A 21,007-nucleotide genomic window follows, 5' to 3' on the forward strand; every position below is an offset into this window, starting at 1 on the left:
TATGAACTCTCTTCTGGGCATGTCAGCTTTTGTACAGTTAGAAATGTCTGTGAAAAGCCGGTGGAATAATTAACCTTGCACTCTACACTGTAGAATTTAAACTGCGCAGAAAACCCCATGCCAGAAAAGCCAAGAGAAAGCTTCCCACAGACATCAGTGGGCTTTAGAGTGGACTGAAAAAAAGAGGCATTCGGAGCCAAACACTGAGGAAAAGCAAAACACTGGCTTTCATTGAGTCTACGTTCTATTGTGGTGGAAATATAGATCTGCCACTGTAGAGTCAATGGGACAAAAGCCACCCACTAGTTTTTCCTGATGACTCCCCCAGAGTTATTAAAAGGGTTTCTTATAACTAGCTAGTTTTCTCATAACTAGCTGTTAGTGTCTGTCTGTGCATGGTGCTAGTGCTGCTGGCAAACATGGACTTCAGAGTTTTGGATTCAGGAAGAATGCCACATTATAAAGCATGACCCAGCTGTATGATAAGTCAATGTGATTGTTAGATCTTACAGATCCCTGCTGAACAGCTTCTGATCTGTGTCACAGAATAACAGGAGAAGAAAGCAAGCTGCCACAAAGCCTGGAGCATTCCAGAGTCCATTTGCAAAATTCTGGTTCCAGTTTCTTTTCCTGACATGATACAGACTATCAGCCCCTTCAAACAAAGTATTTTTTTTTATATTCTTATAGTTGGAGAGTTTTCCTTTCAAAATCAGCTGTAAAATAACATTTCTTTGCATTTTCGCAGCATTCAGTTAAGACTAATGCAATTTGCCTTGAGCAGCACAGATATTTTTAGTGCATTAGGAATGCAATAATACGTAACAAAAATCCCTTAATTACAGCGACCATTCCATTTTGTAACTCTGCACTGACAGGAAATAATCATACTTTAATCCCCTGAACAAAGTTGTTATTGTTCTAGAACCATTTTACAAAAGGAGATGGCATCAACTGAATTAAACTTTAGTTTTCATACATTTTCCCTGCATAAATTTTCTCAAGAAAAAAATACTACACAGATTTGGCTTCATTTCCTTCAACTAACCAGATGTGCATAAAGTATGCACATCTGTGGTTTGTGAAAGAAACAACAGTTTAAAGTAATGCTGTTTCATTTGCCCATCTGTTTGTTGAATGAATATGCAAGCTGTCTGACAACAGCCTCTTATGATAGTTGATAATGGTTTCCTTCCATTCTACCGGACTAAATATTCTGCGTAATATAATAGGTGGCTTGCAGTATCTCAATGACATTGGCCATTGTAAAACATTTGCCTTTACCCTTTTGTACAACTGTGTTAAATGTTGTAGTGATCTTTTCAACAGTTAACATGAAAAAATACTATATGTGGTTATATAAGTTATTGGGATGATTGCTCCAAAAATTCTTTTCTGACATGAATTTTTTTGTTACTCAGACAGATATTTGGATGTTCTTTTCAGAGGGAGAGCTTTTGCTAGTCTGTTGCAGGAAAAAAGCATGGTCTTGTGGCACGTTAAAAACTGACATGTTTCATTTGGGATATGCTTTCATGGACTGTAGCTAACAGTCCATGAAAGATTATGTCAAATAATACATGTCAGTCTGTAAGGTACCAGAAGATGCTTAGTGGTACTTTGATTAATATTCACAAACGTAAACCTATTTTTTTTATATTGCATTTGCAAAGCCTTGTGAACTTCAGTGTAATTTTTGCTTTTTATTGGATTTCTAGTACCAGTTTCCACTAGAAGGCATTAACTAGTTATTAGGAATTTCCAGAATCAATGGACATGAATTTTAATTTTTCATAGTGCCTCAAATAGAGATGGCAAGCTGCAAAATGTAAAAGTTTATGGCTTTAAGAAGACCTGAAGAAGAGGCAAAAATGTGGGGAATGGGGGACAGATAGATGGAACAAAAGAATTTCAGGAAAAAAGTGAAAACAAACAAGATTTATTCAAGAAAGTCCAATTAACTTTCTCCCAGTATCCGATATAACCACAGTACATTAATTACTCCACCAGTGTGTTGCATTGATCTCTGCAGCTCAGGTCTCAATAACTAGCCCATTAATTGGTAAAATCATCAGCTGCTCCTTTCTGTAGCTGTTGCAATGTCTTACCAGCTGCCTAGTCCCAAAGTCCCAGCTGCTACTTTATAGCTCCAACCCTAACTATTACTTTAGTTATCATATGTACCAAGGCAGCAATAGCCAATGTTATTTTTTCAAATTTAAAGTTTTACCTTCTATAACATACTGATCTAGGCTGCCACTTAACAGCCATTTCAGTAGACCATAATATCTTGTTTAATCATAGAACACCAATGATGTTTTTTTCAAACAAAAAACCTTATTAGGCCCAAAATCTATGGCAAACTCACATGTAGGCTTTGTAATTGTTCCCGATTTTCTGGATTCTGATATCGTATTTGGAGTCGATGAAAGTCTCTGTTGTGACGTATGTTTTGGCCATGGCTACCACGCTTACAATATCTTGGAAGTCGTGCTGGTTCTCAATTTTTACCTTTGAAAAAGATGCAAACACACAAAATGGAAAGAAATATATGAGGTAAGAAGTTGCAACATCAACATGAGACACACAAACATACATGCACAGGATGACTGATGAAGGAGTGTATATTAAAAGGATCTCTCAGATGTACAAATCATCTCAGTGCAAATGTTGGGGATAGAAGTCAAGTTATTTGTCCACCATTGCAGCCAAGGGAGCATTTACACTGTAGAGGTAATGCAGTTTGACATCACTTTAACTGCCATGGCTCCATCTTACATATTTGTAGAAATAATAATAATTAAAAAACCCAGCAACAATATTAAGATTTTTGCCATGCACAGACACTTCTAACAGTATTTTCATCAAGTCATCATTTTTTGCCATCACCTTTTCACTGATGGCAAAAAGCTACAGATCCATGAAAATATACAAGAAGTCCTTTGTATATACTCACCTTTGCCACTGCTGTTTTGTTTCCTTGATAGACTTTACACTGTAGAGGGAAATGGTATTCCTCTCTTATGAACTTTTAACTTAGTAGGGCATATGTGTGAGTAAATAGTTCATATGCCCATAACATACTCCAAAAACAAATAAATGTGGAATTAGTCCACCAAAAAGAACTTTACCTTTTCTTTTTTTTTGCTCAATGATTTTTGATTCAGTATCCCAAAAATCTGAAGATGCACATCAAGCACCTACCCCATAGAATCATAGAGTTGGAATAGACCCCAAGGGCTATCCAGTCCAACCCCCTGCCATGCAGGAATAGTCAATCAAAGCATTCCCAACATATGGCCATCTAGCCTCTGTTTAAAAACCTCCAAAGAAGGAGACTCCATCACCCTTCAAGGCAGTGTGTTCCACTGTCAAACAGCTCTTATTATCAGGAAGTACTTCCTAATGTTGAGATGGAACCTCTTTTCCTGTAGCTTGAATCTATTGCTCTGGGTCAGATTCTCTGGAGCTGCAGAAAACAAGCTTGCTCCATCCTCAAAAGGCTATTCAAATATTTAAACAGGGCTATCATATCACCTCCTAACCTTCTCTTCTCTAGGCTAAACACACCCAGCTCCCTAATTTGCTCTTCATAGGGCATGGTTTCCAGAACTTTCACCATTTTGGTCATCCTCTTCTGGACATGCTCCAGCTTGTCAATGTCTCTTTTGAACTGTGGTGCCCAGAACTGGACAAAGTATTCCAGGTGGGGCCTGACCAAAAAAGAATAGATATTTCTTCCATCAATCTAGACACTATACTTCTGTTGATGTGACTTTCCTCTCTTTTTCTTTGCACTATGCTGCTCCTCTCTTATCCTATTTCCTCACCTTCTGACATCCACATCTCCTTCTCTTGAACCTTGCCCCCTCAGGCCTGCTTCACTTGCTCCTCGTTCCTTCCTACTGCAACTCTCAGGCAACATCCTATCCTTTCCCCTCTCTGTCATCCCTTTCCTCCTGCTCACTTCCTAATTTCACTTCACACCAGTACAGCACTCCTCCCTTGCTTCTTATACTCTTCTGCTCACACTGCTTGCTTGCCAATCTATTCTACTCCGTTCCTTGCCTCACTTTTCACCCTTATAGTGAGCCCCTTAGTTGCTTCCTGCACACAGCTGCATACAGCTGCTTACACCAGTTACTCTCCTGTTTCTCTCTTGCTTCATTTTGTGCTGTTGGGCTGTGTCTCAATAGCTTCTTGTTCACTGCCATTGATTCTCCCTGTTGGTTTCCCATTTCCCCTGTTCTCTTCCTCACCCTTGTGGTGTGCCCATCCTTTACTTTTTGCACACTGCTGCTCACACACAACTACAGTAGGATTGGATGAAGCAGAATCCTGCTCTTTCTCAGCTTGAGTTTTATCACATTGTTAACTACACACCCACTGCTGCAACACAGCACTGAAAGCCTGTATTTCTTCAGCTGTCCTTCACCATCCTCCCTATGTCACTGCTGCTGAAAAACATCCAGCTAAACAGGGATCAAGGAGGGGAAAGGAGCTGAGTGGATGTAAAAAAAAACCTTGTAAAAAGTAGCTTATATTAGGCACACATCTTGAGCTACACCTGTAAATACAAATAAATACATATTGTCCATCCCTAAAAGGGAATAATTTAATCATAAGAAGAGACTCTCTTATATACAAGTGCATCCAAATTCAGGTCCCTACAGTCATCTGATCTAAACTGTATTCTGCCTTATCTGTTAGGCCAATTATTTTCTGGAATGGACAGATGGTTGACAAGGAAAGCACTAAGTCCACAGTTAGTCATGATGAGTCAGTCTTGATTTGTATATTGAAGTTTGGGGGAATGCTGAGAACAATAACTCATTTGAGAACATGTTATTATCCACCCTGGTACCACACCTATAACACAGACTCTGGAATTGCCTAACATTCTTCATTTTAAAGAAAGTCATGAACCTTGCAACAGGGGTGCTCCATCCCCCAGTATTAAACTGGGAGGAGACTGAACCCTCCATAAAATAATGAGGTAAACTGGACAACTAAGACTCATATGTAGTTGAGTCCTCCCAGGAATTATCAGAAGTGTACTCAATAATCAAGCAACATACATACAAAACAACCAATGTAGTTGAGCTTCCAATGAACAACTAAGGCAGTATGCAATCTATCCTATACATACTTGGGGGTAAACTTTGCTGAATACAGGAAGGGGGACTTCTGAAACACACATTATTCTTTCTAGAGTCTTCATATTTTAAGATGACTGAATGATAACGGGTGGAAGAAGTGATTTGTCACCCTCCTGACTCTGCCCTGATTCTGTACATATTTTCACATTTTATTTTGAAAATATTATGTATGTGATCCTCTGTTTTCTAACATACCTCTACAGATGTGACTGAGCATATAGGCATCTCTGCATTCACTTAATAGGGTCTTACATAAGTTTCTCCATTGCTTGATATATTAATTGCATTTTTTATATTTATTCTGTTTTGTAATATTTCATTGTTTTTCCTTTGCTTTCACAGTTTTCTGCTTCAGTTGCTGGTGGTGGCTGTTATTTGTATGTAATAGATTCTGTGTTTTCACTATTTTGTTAAAAAACAAAGTAGCTACAAGTAGGCAGAATTAATAATGATCTGTCTGCCTATGTTGAGTCCCTCCATGTTAAAAAGCAGTTCTAGGGATTTTGTAAATGTATTTCTTGTGTTATTTTTTTTATATTCAATAAAATTTAAAAAAAGCAGTTCTAGGGTCTATGGAGACATCTCAGACCTCAAGCCACAGCCTAGACACATAGCCTTTACCACAGCACCACTGTGTGGGCTCCCTATTCTGCATTGTGTTTTGCCTCATCTGGAAATTTTGATCATCTGTGAGTTACTACCCACTGATATGTGTAACTGCTCTGTGGAAATAAGTCAAGTAATGACCATACTGAAGTCAACAAGAGTTTATTTAGAGTTCAGATTACTGCAGAGATAGAGTGTTGTGTTTTTTTAAAAAAAACAAAACACACACAACACAGCATGTTCTTGTATTTATGTCTGGCCTATTTAAATTACATATACTTCATAGATATCATAAATCTTGCAGCACTTTGGCAGAATGCCTCTACAAAATCTTGCACTTGATGATCTATCTATGGGACATGAGGCACAGGCAAGGAAGTTAAAAAGGCAGTTTCTCAGAAAGGCAAAGGAAGGGGAGCACAAAATAGAAGCTGCATTTTGATTTATTACAATGATGGCCAACCTTCATCTAAGAAGCTAAGAGAACTCAACACATGGAGTTGCCTTATTTTATCCTCACAACAATCCTGTGAAGGAGATTAGGCTGTTAGCTGGTGAGTTGCCCTAGGCTAGCCAGGCTCTCAGTTTCTGTAGGAAGAAATTTTGAATTGGGGTAGTCTGACTATAACAAGTATAGTTTTACCAGCACAGTTAAATGAAATATCTGGGCAGCACATGCCTTTGAAATACATTGTAAAAAAGCTTTCACTAGAAAATAAAAAATATGTACCCAGGCTGTGCAAGTATGCTCCAGTGAGACTAACTGGCAGTGTATTCCTGTTTTGAGAAGGAAGATGCGAAGATTGCTTCAGGTATCCTCATCTCCATATCTACCCACCGAGGCCTCTGTTTTAATGGTTAGACTACATCCGGCTAGCTCTTGTTGTTGTTGTTGTTGTTGTTGTTGTGTACTTTCAAGTTATTTCCAACTTTTGGCAACCCTTTGGCCTTACCCCAATATCACTGGGGTTTCTGAGACTGAGAAAATGTGTCTTTTCCAAGGTCACCTAGTAGGTTTCAATGGCTGAGTAGGGATTCAAACCCTGTTCTCCCAGTGTCCTAGTCGAACATTCTGTTGATATTTGGGTGATGAATCTCACCTGTGATTCTGGTCTGATGGCAAATGGATGAAGACGCCAGTTATCTCTCCAACACAGGAACAGAGCAAAGCTCCAAACACAAGCTTTTGGCTTGCTTGGAACAATGCCTGGAGAAACAGCTGCTAGATCAAAGAATCTCTCTTCAGCAGTTCACTCCTTAGAGGGCTTTATTACTTTGTTTCAAATAAACACGAGCTAGTCACTACTATACAAAATCTCTTACCAACTGACACACCATACTATCTCAAACTCCCACAATCCCACAGCACAGCGTTTTTGCTTATATACAGAATTACCATGAGGCAACCACTTAGCCCAGACTCTTCCAATACAAGTTGCTATGCACCATAGACACCAATCCCTCTTCAGACTGAAGACATAGCATATTTACATTTAGTCCAGCTCAACTGACCTTGAGCATCCGGCTGCTGCTCTGGACTCCAGCTGTAGCCAATTTAGGCTTCTGCAACCATTGCCACATCTGAACATTTTTACCTTCAGTACATTAACACACGCAACCATTTTTTTACTATTATGTTATCTGTTTAATAATGCTTGACAAAGTGAAAGGGAGTAAGGAGCTTATCATGCAAGGAAAGAAAGTGGAAGTTCAGCTGGACAGAAGCACATTTCTATGTGCCTTACCACACGATGCCATAGGTCTTCAGTTTTATTTTTGCAGGAGATGGCTGTAAAAGTGAATCTTTTTTTTCCCCCCTAGCTGGAAAAATCACTTTGAGAAAAGACTAATTTTTATGACTGTCTCGTGAGAACGGAAGAATTATGATATTATGTAGTAAGGCATGAAGAAAGGCGCTACTATCCAGCTGAATGTCCGCTTTCTTTCCTTGTACAATTTAGGCTCATAACAAAAGAGGAAGACCACATTACAGGTGGATAGACTCAGCTGAAGAAGCCATGGCCCTGAGTTTTTGCAAGAGCTTTCTGGACTGTTAATCATAGAATCATAGAGTTGGAAGAGACCACAAGGGCCATCCAGTCCAACCCGCTGCCATGCAGGAAATCCAGATCAAAGAATCCCCAGCAGATGGCCATCTAGCCTCTGCTTAAAGACCTCCAAGGAAGGAGACTCCACTACACTCCGGGGGAGTTTGTTCCACTGTCGAACAGCCCCTACTGTCAGGAAGTTCTTCCTAATGTTGAGGTGGAATTTCTTTTCCTGTAGCTTGCATCCATTGTTCCGGGTCCTGTTCTCTGGAGCAGCAGAAAACAAGCTTGCTCCCTCCTCAATATGACATCCTTTCAAATATTTAAACAGGGCTATCATATCACCTCTTAACCTTCTCTTCTCCAGGCTAAACATCCCCAGCTCCCTGAATCGTTCCTCATAGGGCAAGGTTTCCAGACCTTTCACCATTTTAATCGCCCTCCTCTGGACACGCTCCAGTTTCTCAATGTCCTTTTTGAATTGTGGTGCCCAGAACTGGACACAATATTCCAGGTGGGGCCTGACCAGAGCAGAATACAGTGGCACTACTACTTCTCTTGATCTAGACACTATACTTTTATTGATGCAGCCTAAAGTTGCATTGGCCTTTTTACCTGCCGCATCGCACTGTTGACTCATGTTCAACTTGTGGTCTACTTGGACTCCCAGATCCCTTTCACATGTAGTTTCATTCAGCCAGGTGTCCCCCATCCTATATCTGTGCATTTCATTTTTCTGCTGTAAGTGCAGTACCTTACATTTCTCTGTGTTGAATTTCATTTTGTTAGCTTTGGCCCAGCTTTCTAGTCTATTCAGATCATTTTGAATGTTGATCCTGTCCTCTGGAGTATTAGCTATTCCTCCTAATTTGGTGTCATCTGCAAATTTGATAAGTATGCTCCCAATTCTGTCATCCAGGTCATTGATAAAGATGTTGAATAACACTGGGCCCAGGACAGAGCCCTGTGGGACCCCACTGGTCACTTCCCTCCAGGCTGAAAAAGAGCCATTGTTGAGCACCCTTTGGGTTCGGCCGATCAACCAATTACAGATCCATTTAACAGTTACTTTGTCTAACCCACATTTTACAAGCTTGTTTGCAAGAATGTCATGGGAAACCTTGTCAAAGGCCTTACTGAAATCAAGATATATTATATCCACAGCATTCCCTTCATCTACCAAGCTGGTAATTTTATCAAAGAAAGAGATCAGATTTGTCTGGAATGACTTGTTTCTCTGAAACTCATGTTGACTTTTTGTGATTATGGCATTGCCTTCTAGATGTTCACAGACTCTCTGTTTAATGATCTGCTCCAGAATCTTTCCTGGTATTGATGTCAGACTAACTGGATGATAATTGTTGGGATCCTCTTTTCCCCCCTTTTTGAAGATGGGGACGACGTTTGCCCTCCTCCAGTCTGCTGGGATTTCTCCTGTTTTCCAGGAGTTTTCAAATATGATTGCCAATGGCTCCGATATTACATTTGCCAGTTCTTTTAGTACCCTTGGATATAGTTCATCTGGTCCTGGAGACTTAAATTCATTTAGATTAACAAGGTATTCCTCTACTATCTGCTTAATTATTCTGTGCTGAAATTCCCCTATTCTGTCCTCTGATCCATTATCCTCAGGTTGTGCACCCTTTGCCTTTTCTGAGAAGACTGAGGCAAAGAAGGTGTTGAGTAATTCTGCCTTTTCTCTGTCCCCCGTTAGCATTTTGCCATCTTTTCCATGCAGTAGCCCTACCATTTCCTTCTTCTTCCTTTTGCTGCGGACATATCCAAAAAATCCCTTTTTATTCTTTTTAACCTCTCTAGCAAGCCTGAGTTCATTCTGCGCTTTAGCTTTTCTGACTTTACCCCTACACATGCCTGCTATTTCTTTGAATTCCTTTTTTGTGATTTCCCCCTTTTTCCATTTCTTATACATGTTCCGTTTCAAACTTAGCTCGGTTGAAAGTTCCTTGGTCATCCATCCTGGTTTCTTGAGACACCTCCGGTTTTTCTTTCTCACTGAGACTGTTTGAAATTGTGCCTTCAGTATCTCTCTTTTGAGAAACTCCCATCCGTCCTGAACTTTCTTCCCTTTTAGTATTTCTGACCACGGGATCACCCTCAATACTTCTCTAAGTTTACTGAAATCCGCTCTCCTAAAGTCTAGAATGCGTGTTTGACTATGCCTGGCTTCTCCTTTCCATTGTATAACAAACTCCAAGAGAACATGGTCACTTCCACCTAATGATTCTATCACTTGCATCCCATTAACCAAGTCATCCTTGTTGGTTAGGATCAGATCTAAAATAGCTGACCCCCTTGTTGCCTCTTCCACCTTTTGGACCATGAAATTGTCTTCCAGGCAAGTGAGGAATTTACTAGACCTTGAGGATTTTGCTGAGTTTGACTTCCAGCAAATATCAGGATAGTTGAAGTCGCCCATTACTACTACATCTCTCTTTTCTGACTGTGTGGTCATCTGTTCTAGAAAGATATCATCCAATTCCTCAGTCTGACTTGGGGGTCTGTAGTAGACTCCTACCATAACATCCTTGTTGTTTCCCTCCCCTTTAATTTTTATCCAGATGCTCTCCACCTGGCTTCCATGATTAATGTCCTGGATCTCTTCACTGGTGTAAATATCTCTGACATATAGTGCTATTCCTCCTCCTTTCCTGTTTGGCCTATTTCTCTTAAAAAGTTTATACTCCTCTATTTCCACATTCCAATCATGAGACTCATCCCACCAGGTTTCAGTGAGGCCTATTATATCATATTTGCTTTGTTGTACTAGGAGTTCAAGTTCACCTTGCTTATTTCCCATGCTCTGTGCATTAGTGTAGAGACATCACAGACCACGGGTCCCATTTACTTGCTGCTTGTGCAAGTTTTTTTGCCTCCCACTGTTGGGTCCTTGCACTTTTTTTCTTGTTTCCTCTATGTCTGTTGACTATTTTCTCCAGCCCTTTCGCCTTCCTTAATATTGTCTCCCTTCCCCACAGAACTCAGTTTAAAGCCCTCCTGATCAAGTTCTTGAGACTGTTGGCAAAAACATTTCTTCCAACTGGCGTGAGATGCAACCGTTGCAAGAAGTCCCTCCTCATGGAACCGCAGCCCATGATCAAAGAATCCAAATCGTTCTTGGCGGCACCATCTGCAAAGCCAGTTGTTCACATCCACTATTTTCCTCTCCCTTCCTGGACTGTGCGTGCCCTTCAACTGGCAGAAGAGGCGAGATGACAACCTGTACATCCATTCCTTTCAGCTTCCTACCAAGCGCCTCATAATCCCTTTTGGTGTTCTGCAGGCTGTGTCTTGCAGTATCATTGGTTCCCACGTGGACCAAAAGGAAGGGGTATTGGTCAGTAGGCTTGACCAGTCTTGTCAGCCTCTCTGTCACATCATGGATCTTTGCCCCTGGAAGACAACACACCTCTTGAGACATCTTGTCAGGCCTACAAATCACTGCTTCTGTACCCCTCAGCAAGGAGTCCCCCACTATGACCACACGCCTCCTACGAGGTTTAGCAGCGGCTGTTCCCTTGGGTGGGACTCTCAGGCTCCCCTGCTCTGTCCCTGAAGTCTGTCCATGCTGCTCTTCTTCATCCTCCTTGATAAGGGAAAGAGCTTCGAATAGATTCTCTAGCTGCAAGCTCCCTGAACAATCCCTTCTTGGCCTACTTCTCTGTGTGACATTCCTCCAGCTGTCTGCCTCCTGTGTATGTGAAGTGACCTCCTCGGCTCCAGCATCTTCCTCTGCATTGTATTCATCCAGGATTGTTAGTTCTGTTATGTTCAGGAAATCCTCCTGCTCCCTAATATGCTGAAGTGTAGCTACTCTGGACTCCAACCGCTGCACTTCCTCCTCCAAGAGGGCTACCAACTTGCACTTGGGGCATGTGAAGTTCTCCACTTCTGTAGGCAAGAAGACAAACATCCCACAAGTGTTGCAGGTAACTGCCGTGGTTCCATCAGTGTCCATACTGAAAAGTCTTAGGAAATTACTGGAACAGGACTGTGGGCTTTCTCCTGAAAAAAAGAATCCTCCAGAAAACACCAACGTTAAAGCTCCTGATGTTTCAACAATTTGTGGCAGTGAGCTCAATCAACTCTGCCTCTGCTGTAGATTTGCTTAGATGAAAAAAAATGAAATAAAAATAGAATTAAAATTTTGCGCGTCATTAGGTGTGCGGCTCTGGGAGGAGTAATATAGAGCTAGTCTGCTAGCTCCACCCCCTAGTGACTCACAGATGTGACTCACTGAAGATGTGACTACAAGCACACTCTTCCTAGAGTTTAAAAAGAAATTAAACAGTCACCACTTACAATGACTGCCCAGCTACCTCTCTCCTCCTCCTCTCTGTAACAGGGTTCCTTGAAGGTCTCTCATTTCTGTCATTCCAAGCTCTGGAATCCCCTTACCTGAGAGGTTAGACGGCACCCTCCTTGCTATCTTTCCACAGGAAGGTGAAGACTTTTTTGTTTCAGCAGCTCTGCTCAAGGGGAAAGGACAGTTTATAATGTGCTGGATTTTGTATTTGCTCTTTTCCTTTTAATAATTTTCTGATAGCTTAATTGCATTTTAAATTTTTGTATAGTATGAATTTTTAACTATGATTGTTTTGACTGCTGGAAGCTGCCTTGAGTTGCAAACTGGGAAAAGGTGGTATGTAATGTAAGATCACTGTGAGTCGAAGTCAACTTCACAGCAATTAACAGTAACAATCTCAAATATAAATGTACCATACTAGCAAATGGATGGTGACACAGGCCATTCTGATTCTGACCAGACATGCTAATTACTGGAGGGCCCAGGCAATGTTACACCATATTTCCATAAATCCTATGGTAACAAAACCACAACACACACTATTTAGAATGGAGTCTGTTCCAATGCAATTCCAGGTGCACTGAGTTGGGTGCAGTGGAAATCTTTCTACTGTATAATTGGAATTTGCTTTTATCTTGTCAATAAAGTATGATTGTGTATAGTAGGAATTTATGTGTGTGAGGTTTATTTGCAGGGGGAGGTTCATGCTACTTACAACAACCAGTGTCAGTGGAGATTATCAGAAGGAAAAAGGACGTCTTTGTCCCGTCCTTCCCACACAATTGCAGGAAAGACTTTCACATAACGTTGCGCTTATCCGGACATTGTCCCATCTGAGAAGTGTGAGTGACCACGATCATTGTGAAAGACCTTCATATGACATTGCACTGATCCTGTCATTGTCTCATCATTGAACTTAAATTGTCCTGGTATTTTGTATTAATGGGGGTTCGTGTTAATACAATTCCACTTCAATGACAGGATCATTGTTACACCGGATCATTAATACATCCTTGAGGGATGGGCAATTTCCATCAAGCTTAAAATTGGCCACAGTAAAACCTTTGCTTAAAAAGCCCTCCCTTGACCCCCTGATGCATAATAATTATCAGCCAGTTTCGCTACTGCCATTTTTGGGGAAGGTGATTGAGAGGGCGGTTGCAATCCAGCTTCAATCGATCTTGGATGAAACGGATTATCTAGACCCATTTCAAACCAGCTTTCGGGTGGGCTACGGGGTTGAGACTGCTATGGTCGCCTTGGTCGATGATCTCCGTCTGGGCATGGACAGGGGTAGCGTGTCCCTGTTAGTGCTCTTAGACATCTCAGCGGCTGTCAATACCATAGACCATGGTATCCTTCTGGAGCGCCTGGCAGAGGTGGGAATCGGGGGCACTGCGCTCCAGTGGTTCCAATCCTACCTCTCTGGGAGGTTCCAGATGGTGCAGCTGGGAGACGTGTGCTCCGATAAGAGGGCCCTTACATCTGGGGTCCCTCAAGGAGCCATTCTGTCTCCCATGCTTTTTAACATTTACATGAAATCGCTGGGAGAGATCATCTGGAGACATGGGGCGCGGGGTTATCAGTACGCTGATGACACCCAAATAGTCTTCTCTATGTCTCCGACTGATGCAGTGACCGGGGATGGCATCTCTCCTCTCGTGGCCTGTCTGGAGTCGGTAATGGGCTGGATGAGGGAAAACAGACTCAGCCTGAATCCAGAGAAAACGGAGGTGCTCATGATAGGTTCTCCTGGCCCGGGGATGGCAGTGGTTCCACCTGTCCTGAACGGGATCATGCTTCCTGTGAAGGACTCAGTACGCAGTCTGGGGGTGCTCCTTGACTCGTCGCTCCACCTCACATCTCAGGTGGATGTGACGGTCAGGAGCACCTGTTACCAGCTTCGGCTGATACGCCAGCTGCGTCCCTACCTGGGCCAGAGGGACCTTGAAACTGTAGTACACGCCCTGGTAACCTCTCGCTTGGATTTCTGCAACGCGCTCTACATGGGGCAACCCTTGTACCATACCCGGAAGCTGCAACTAGTGCAGAATATGGCAGCCCGACTGGTCACTGGCACGTCCAGGGCCAGTCATATAACACCAGTGCTTAAGGATCTGCACTGGCTGCCTATTCGCTTCCGGGCGCAATACAAGGTGTTGGTTATTACCTATAAAGCCCTAAATGGCTTCGGTCCAGGGTACCTAGAGGACCGCCTCTCTCCATACAATCCGCCCCGCACACTCAGAACATCTGGGCAGCAATTGTTAAGGGTTCCAGTGGTCAGATTAGTTTCCACCTCTAGGAGGGCCTTTACCACCTCGGCCCCCAACCTCTGGAACTCTCTGCCCGTTGAGCTCTGCTCAGCCACCTCCCTGGCCCAGTTTAAAAAGGGGTTGAAGACCTTTTTATTCAAGCAGGCATACCCCTGATGTGCGCTCCGAACACCTCCCTCCTCTTCTTCTCATCAGCAATGGCAAGCTGGCTGGAGTTGTTTTACTGTTATTTTAATTGAATGTATTTTTATTTTATTGTTTGTATTATTGTATTGTATTGTGAAATGTTGTACACCGCCCTGATTTTTTAGAAGGGCGGTATATAAATAAAGCTTTTATTTATTATTATTATTTATTATGTTAGAAGCCAAAAAAGAACTAAAAAATTATTTCAAAGAAAATTTAAATGGTGAGGTCAAAACTCATATAGTCTGGGATGCAATGAAACCAGTTATAAGAGGTTTCTATATAAAAAAAGGAGCAGAAAGGAAAAAAGAAAGGAATAGGAAACTGACAGATTTACAAGAACAATTTAAAAATAAAGAAAAACAATTATTAGCTAAGAGAGGAGACAAAGATATAGAAAAGGATATTAAATTAATACAGAATCAGATCTCCTTACTCTTAGTTGAGCAGATGAATAAAAAAAATGAAATATACAAAGCAAAGATACTTTGAATCGGCTAACAAACCAGGCAAACTTTTAGCCTATAGACTGAGAAAACAAACTCAAAAGAGACAAATATTAAAGATTAAACATAATGTGAATATATATAGTAAGCAAAGTGAAATTAGTCAAATTTTTGTTAATTATTATAATCATTTATTTCGGCAATCTCATATTGATGAAACAAAAATTATAAATTATTTAGAAAGAAAAAATATTCCCAAGATATCAGAGGAACAAAACCAGGCATTAAATAAAGAAATAAGTCTTCAAGAAGTTAGAGATGTAATACATCAAAGTAAAAATGGCAAAGCCACAGGTCCAGCTGGTTTACCGGCAGAATTCTATAAAACTTATGTAGATGAATTGGCAATTCCTTTACAAAATACCTTAAATATTATAAGCGGACAAATTCCTGAAACTTGGTCGGATTCTAATACTACCCTAATCCCTAAAGAAGAAAAAGATGTTTTGGACCCAAAAAATTATCGCCCCATTGCTTTACTAAATGCCGATTACAAACTTTTCACATCCATATTAGCTAATAGATTAAAAAAGATCCTCAAAGTTTGGGTTAATCAAGATCAAAGAGGGTTTTTGCCTGGGAGGAAAATGAAAGACAACATCAGATACTTGATAAATACTATAGAGTTACCATGAGAAAAGAAGTGATAAAAAATTAGCTATGATCTTTTTGGATTTTGAAAAGGCGTTTGATCGTGTTAACTGGTCCTTTTTAAATGAAGTAATTAGAAGAATGGAATTGGGATATAATTTTTGTGAATGGATTGAACAAATATATAGGAAACAACAAACTTGTTTGGTAATTAATGGAGAAAGATTAAAAAAAAATAGAATCTTTAAAGGTACCAGGCAGGGTTGCCCACTTTCCCCTCTTTTGTTCATCCTAGTTTTAGAAATACTTACTGCAACCATCAGAAATGATAAGAATATTGATGGAATAAAAATTAAAGGTAACGAGATGAAATTAAAAACATATGCGGATGACTTAATACTAACATTGTCGAATCCAATTGAACATATATCTAATGTAAATAAAATCTTAGCACAATTTGGAGAGGTATCTGGATTAGTGGTCAACAAAGAAAAAACATCCATATTGACAATGAATTTAAATAAGGCAGATAGAGATTCATTAGAAGATAGATCAAATTACACAATTAAAAATAAAATAAAATATTTGGGAATCTGGTTAACTACAAAAAATGTGGATCTCTTTAAAAACAACTATGTTCAAACCTGGCAAAGTATTAAAAATGATATTGTAAGATGGAAAAAGCTAGGACTATCCTGGTTGGGAAAGATAGCTATGGTTAAAATGAACATATTACCAAAGATTATTTTTCTTTTTCAATCCATCCCAATTATCTCAAATGAAAAACCATTTTTGCAATGGAACAGAGAAATCAGCAAATTTATTTGGGACGAGAAAAAAACCTCGTGTGAGATTCAGGATGATTGGAAAAGAGGTGGTTTGGGTCTCCCAAGTTTAAAAACCTGTTTTTATGCTTGTTGCTTTGATTGGCTAATTGAATGGTTTAAACTGGAAAATGTGGAACTGTTGAATTTAGAAACATTTGATCTGATTTATGGAATACATGCGTACCTTTTCTATGATAAAATCAAAGTAAACAAGGCCTTCCTTAATCATTGTATTCGAAAACCACTTATTAAAGCTTGGCTTAAATTTAAATCTTTAATTTATAAAAAACTACCATTTTGGACCTCAATAAATGAGGCTTTTCACAAGAAGGATATGATATCTCCTATACGATGGATAAATTATAAAGACTTGACCAAACTTGACAATGACGCTAATGTCCCAAAATTGAAATCACAAGAAGAATTAGGTGCAGATGGCCTCTCTATAAATTGGTTCTTATACAGGCAAATTAAAGAAAGATACACACAAGACAGTAAGTTAACAGGAATAGATCTGACCATGCAAGATGTGGATAAAATTATTTTTCATAATAACTCTAAAAAAGTGTCACTATTTTACAATTTTTTTTTTTTAAATGGAAATGCTTGAAGAAACGGTGAAACCCACAATGATTAAATGGGCCCAAGATTTAAATGAATCAATACCCCTGGAACAATGGGAAAAAACTTGGAAAAATAGGCTAAAACATATGGTATGTGTAGAAATAAAGGAAAATGATTTCAAAATGCAAAATCGATGGTACCTTACGCCTACTAAAATTGCCAAAATCAATAAACATAGTAATCCTTCATGTTGGAAATGTGAAAAAGCGCCAGGCTCCCTCATACCTATGTGGTGGAATTGTGAAATTGCTAAAAAATATTGGAATGAGATCCATGGGAAAGTTCAAACCATATTAGGATATCAATTTAAATTAGACCCGAAATGTTATAATATGATTATGGATTCAAAATTAGAAAATAACTATGGTATACTTTTGTTTTACATGATATCGGCGGCACGCACAGTATTTGCTGCGCATTGGAAAAGGAAAAGCCAGACGACTTGGAATGATTGGTTTTTGAAACTGATGACCTACTTTGAAATGGACAAGCTTACTTGTTTAATCAGAGAAAAAGACTGGAATAGGCGGGGAAAAAATTGGATACCATTAATAGAATTTGTCAAAGATGAAAGGAAAATAGATAACTTCATATATTGAGTAAAACAGGAAAAAATGAACAAGGAATATATTGTTGACATGTATTTGGCAGAGTAAAATTTACTGTTGATAAGAATAATGTAGACTATTAGCATACAAGAAAGTAAATGGCATATAGAAATTTACACTATACAAATGTATTAATGATTAAGATCAACGAAATATCACAGACTAGTGAACCTTAACATCAGGAAGTTAAAATTGTGTGGTGTGTTGTTGTTTGTTTGATGTACATTTGTAAATTTATGTCGAGATGTGTGATATGTGTAATATGTAGGTTTTTTTTTAAATAATAAAATTTGTAAAAAAACAAACAAAAACAAAATAGCTGTGCTAGTTTTTCACAGCATAAAAAGAAAAAAGGCAGCTTCAAGGAAGAGGAATCGAGCAGCACCTTAAGTGTAACATATTTTCCCATGCTAAAATAGATCAGCTGGTTTTAAAGGTGCTGCTAGGTTCTTTGTACCCCCTTTCATTTCTGTATACAATGGGCCTTCCATACTTGCTGGGATTAGTGGTGCAGGACCCATGTGAAAGTGAAAAACCTACAAATAAAAAGCCACTATTTTTTACTGGAGGAAGCACCTCTCTAGGAGTCTTTAGGTCCTCCATCACAACTCTATGGTCTATGGAAGCTGACCATGGAATCATGCTGGAGGATGTACAAATGCCAAGATAAGTGCATTCTCTAGGAATCTCGAGATCCTCCATCACGACTCTGTGATCAACATTTGGCAAAGTCATGCTGGAGGACCTAGATTCCTAGAGAGCGCATATTACTCAAATCTGTGAGTAATCAAATCTGCAAAAATCAAAGCCACAAATGTGGAGGACTGACTGTAATGTATCTCTAAAATTGAATGTCCTTCTGTAATAAAGAATGCAACTATGCTTAAGAATATGTTCCTGAAATAATCACATTAGCTTCCCCTATTTTCTGCTGATTCCACTTCCTTTTTCAGTTGCTTCTTACTATATCTGATTTTAGACTGTAAGCTCCTTGGGGCAATAGCAAGCAAATACAATAGCAAGTACATTTCTATACCACTTATCAGTGCACTTAAGCACTTCCTAAGTGGCTTACAATGTGTAAACTAATTGTCTCCAATAAGCTGGGTACTTATTTCAGTGACCTACGGAAGGATACAAGGCTGAGTGAACCCTGGAGCCCTGCCTGGGATTGAATTTACAATCTTGTAGCTGTGAATGGCTGCAGTACCAGCATTTTACCACTGTGCCACCTGGGCTCTCATAAGGATCTGTCTTCTTGTAATCTGTAAAGGGTCATGAAAACTGATGTGCTACACAGACAAATGAATAAAAAAGTACAGTAGCTGACAGCACATGAAGCTATGCATTGAAGCTATTCATGTGATAACCAATGAGATAATTCATTGCAATTACAGAGGTCCCCATGAATCACTGGGGCTTATGTAAATTATTCAGGAATTCAGGTGAAATATCTACTCTAGTTGAGATTGTCCAATGGATTTAGTTCTCTACAAGTTTTTTAAAAACTAAACTTTGGCGGGTTACAGACCGCCAGAAAGTACGTGCGGAGTGCGTACTAGGGTTAGGAAGGGGCGGTGCTTCCACACCCCCTAACCCTAGTACATGCTCCGCATGTAGAAAATGGCAGTGGCCGTTCCACATGGCCGCCGCCATCACTACGTCACGACCACTCCGCCTCCAAACGAGGCGGCGCGGTTGTGACGTATTGGGGCCGCGCCAGGGCACCTAGGGCGTCCTTTCCGCGATCCTAGAAGGAGCTCCATTTCGGAGCTCCTTCTGGGTTTGCTTCGCTGGGCGCAACCTTCAGACGGCTGCGCCAGCGATGCAGAGGAGAAAGGGGCCAAGCGGCCCCTTTCTCCTCCTCCCCGCCGTCGCTGGGTGTCCTTGGGGCTTGAAGCCCCAAGGACACCCCTTTCCAGGCCGCAGGGAAGCAGCCTTTTGCAGCTTCCCTGCAGCCTGGAAAGAGGCGGATCGGGGCCTCGGAGGATGCTGGTCTGGCAGCTGAGGCCCCGATACACCGGGGAAAGGGGCGGGTGCACGCCGCCCCAAACAGGCAGTCTGTAACCCGCCCCTATTTGACAAAAAAGAACAGCAGATGAAGTGACCTGCCATCTGAAAATAACTGATCACAACAGATCAAAGACAAAAAAGAGCATGTTGCTTAAAAGTGTGTCTTAAGAACATTGCCCATCTTTTAGAAATGTGATTATCAAGACTGCTGCTAGAATCAAATGCACACGGTGGTTTCTGGCTGTTGCAGCCCTTTTAATAAACTAATATGCAATTCTAGAAGCAGGTTGTAAATGACATCACTTCAGTACAGGGATGAGTCACACTGGTTCTTCCAGAGGCTCCAGGAAACCTCACCCTGATTTCAACGCTGTTTGTGCCAAAACACTGATTTAATTTTCTTTCTTGTGGAATGCACTTGTCCAAGTTCTCCTTTCAAGGTTCCATGTTAGCCATAGTCCAAATGCAAAATGAAAAACACCCACCTATTTGTTCAGTAATTTAATTCCATAAAGCTTACCTCAGTAATAATCAGTGTATGCAGACCGAAATGTATGTTAATCTGTTCTATATGAGTAAACAGGAAACCTTCTGAGCTTTTGAGCATTTTCTCCCATTATTATCATGTTATTATTCAACCAGGATGGGCAACATTTAAAGAGAAATCCAACACAGCTAACATGCTTGTCAGACTCAGTTTTAGGATGATATTAGTACACAAATTCAGGAATATCTTAACTGTAATTTACCATATATGTATAGCAGAAGTAGGTAACCTGTGAACCTCCAGATGTTGTTGGACTGCAACTTCTATCAGTCCTAGCCAGCATTACCAGTGGTCCGGTACAACACCTGAAAGGTTGCCCACCCCTGATTTTATTGCAAGATAGGTAAAAGATGCCTGTCTAAAAGTTTAAGATTTAAAATGAAGTGAATTAAAGAAAATAATTTAAAAATTACATTAAAATTTAGTCCATAATGCTTGTTGTGTCCAATCTCTATTCCCCACTAATATTAGCTACCCAATCAGCAAATTCACATACTTCAGAATTTAGTAGGTGGTACCATGTAACCATATTCTCCTGAAATACAGAAGTGCACTCATAAAAGTCCTTGAAAAGAAGCACATTAGGACAAAAAGATAACAAATTAAGGTCTGAAATGTATGATAATGCTAAATGCCTAACATGCACATTTCCTGGGCTTTTAGCTGCTAGTGGTGTGAGCTAATGTCATCAT

At 40.2% G+C, this 21,007-nt stretch overlaps 1 protein-coding gene across 1 annotated transcript in view; it reads right to left on the minus strand.

Moving 5' to 3' along the window:
* Positions 1-21,007, minus strand: part of LOC149311851 (synapsin-3-like) — a 245,201-nt gene that overhangs the window by 25,415 nt on the left and 198,779 nt on the right. Inside the window, exon 8 of the mRNA XM_089528061.1 lies at positions 2,369-2,511. Coding sequence (XP_089384187.1) covers positions 2,369-2,511 — 143 coding nt within the window. The remainder of the gene's footprint in view (positions 1-2,368; positions 2,512-21,007) is intronic.

This window comes from Sceloporus occidentalis, unplaced genomic scaffold (genome assembly GCF_023333645.1).
Source record: "Sceloporus occidentalis isolate IW3139 unplaced genomic scaffold, rSceOcc1.0.p SCAF_5, whole genome shotgun sequence".
NCBI lineage: Eukaryota > Metazoa > Chordata > Lepidosauria > Squamata > Phrynosomatidae > Sceloporus > Sceloporus occidentalis.